This window comes from Salvia hispanica, chromosome 6 (genome assembly GCF_029641045.1).
Source record: "Salvia hispanica isolate PSC_SH4W2 chromosome 6, Shi_PSC_v1, whole genome shotgun sequence".
Lineage (NCBI taxonomy): Eukaryota > Viridiplantae > Streptophyta > Magnoliopsida > Lamiales > Lamiaceae > Salvia > Salvia hispanica.
The window spans coordinates 46,620,797-46,622,547 of record NC_142697.1 but is presented as its reverse complement, the minus strand read 5'-3'; the positions used below and the strand labels follow the sequence as shown (position 1 = coordinate 46,622,547).

The 1,751-nt window shown below is 41.7% G+C and overlaps 1 protein-coding gene across 1 annotated transcript; it reads left to right on the top strand.

Annotated features, from left to right (window-relative positions):
* The first annotated feature begins 469 nt into the window (after positions 1-469).
* On the top strand, positions 470-1,522 carry LOC148924010 (putative late blight resistance protein homolog R1A-3). Its single transcript, XM_089061658.1, has one exon. It carries the CDS (start codon positions 470-472, stop codon positions 1,520-1,522), a length of 1,053 nt encoding a protein of 350 aa, XP_088917784.1.
* Positions 1,523-1,751: the final 229 nt, after the last annotated feature.

Below are 1,751 nucleotides of genomic sequence, written 5' to 3'. Positions count from 1 at the left end.
CTGATATCCTTAGTCCTTTATTTTCACGTACACCACCACGGCATTGTTACTTTCTCACCACCCAGTCAGTAGGATACCACCTTTATATTCCAGCCTAGGTAGAATCTCAACCCAAGCGTGGTAGCTAACCAAACCACCCAGAAATGTCACCGCAGTTATCCAAACGCGTCCATCCTTGTGGGATACGACCCTTACATCCACTATACTAGCCAGTAGGAGTGGGTTGAGGAATTTATTTGGAAGGCAGGTTTAGGTTGTCGTGACAACGACCCAGCTAAGTTAGGATTTCCATTCTGACCAGTTGGACATACTCATCTTTTCACATGCGCCGACCCATCACATCTGTAACCTACCAGAAGTCCTTGATGCCATGAGATCTACACCACATGTCCGATCCTATATAAGTGATTATGAAAGAGTTCAATTGTTGCGCGATTTAAGATTGTTGAGGACATTGCGAGCATACGATATGTCTTACCATCCAAAAGGACATGAGTATTATTCCCTGAGAGAATTGTTCAAGTTGGTTAATTTGAGGTTTCTTGCTGTTTATCATAAAGGAGGTTCCCAACTTCCTTCTTCAATCAATCTCCTCTGGAGTCTTCAGACATTAATTCTTGATTCTCCATCAATCATGAATTTAGAAAACATGAATGCACCGGTTGAAATTTGGAATATGCCTCAACTTAGGCATGTCGATTTCTGTCTTCATTGCTGGAACCCCGATCGAGGATTCCATCTCCCAGATCCTCCGAGTGACGATATTGTGATCATGGAGAATCTACAAACCCTCAAAGGAGTAATCAATTTCAAGTGTGATGAGGTAATGGTTCATTTAATTCCCAACATCAAAAAATTGGGACTATTTTTCATCATACCTGAGGGAATTGATTCTGGTGATTATGAGGATATTGACAATGATGATGACTTTTGTCTCCGCAACATCGAACGTCTGCAAAAGCTTGAATCTCTCAGCTGTGAAAGCTACGATAGGAGCGCTTTGTTGCAAAAGCTTACCTTTCCACACTCTCTTAAGAGTCTGACTCTTTCGGTGTTTACAAATAGAATTGAAGACATGTTGGAAAAGGTAAGTACATTACCCCTTCTTCAAAAGCTCAAATTGTCTTTTGGAGATTTCACAACAGGCAAATGGGAAACAGAGGATGGCCAGTTCCCGAGTCTCAAATATTTGGAACTTGACTCATGTAGTGGCTGGGAATGGTGGATGACGGAGAGCTCTCACTTCCCATGCCTCGAACACCTTAGTCTTTCCGAGGTATCTTTGAAGGAGTTCCCTGTAGAACTTGGTGAAATTCCGACACTGAAATCCGTGAGAATGCATCTTTGCAGTGAAGAATTAGTGATAAGTGCGAAGTTAATGGTCGAGGAACATGAGCAATTACAAGGAGAAGAAGGAATATCTTTTAAAGTTTCCGTTATCATCATCAAGCACTACGATGAGGACAGTTTTTTGACGACCTTAGCAAATCGCAACTTTACAGTTGAAATAGATCGTTACTAGTGAGATCCTTTGATTGTCAATAATAATTTAGATGTCCATTTGTTTTTGCATTATATACTACTATTAAGAGCTCAGCAACATCCACCAAGAAAGGCGAGACGACCTCAGCAACACCAGCCGGGAAGAGACATGACACAGGAGAAGACATCCACACTATGAACGAGAAACTTGATGATGCAATGTCAGATGCTCTACCAAATGAAGATGACCAGGAAGTCCACAACCACCC

Coding starts and splice junctions, on each gene's coding strand:
- LOC148924010 (XM_089061658.1), top strand. CDS start 470: ATGTCTTACCATCCAAAAGGACATGAGTATTATTCCCTGAGAGAATTG.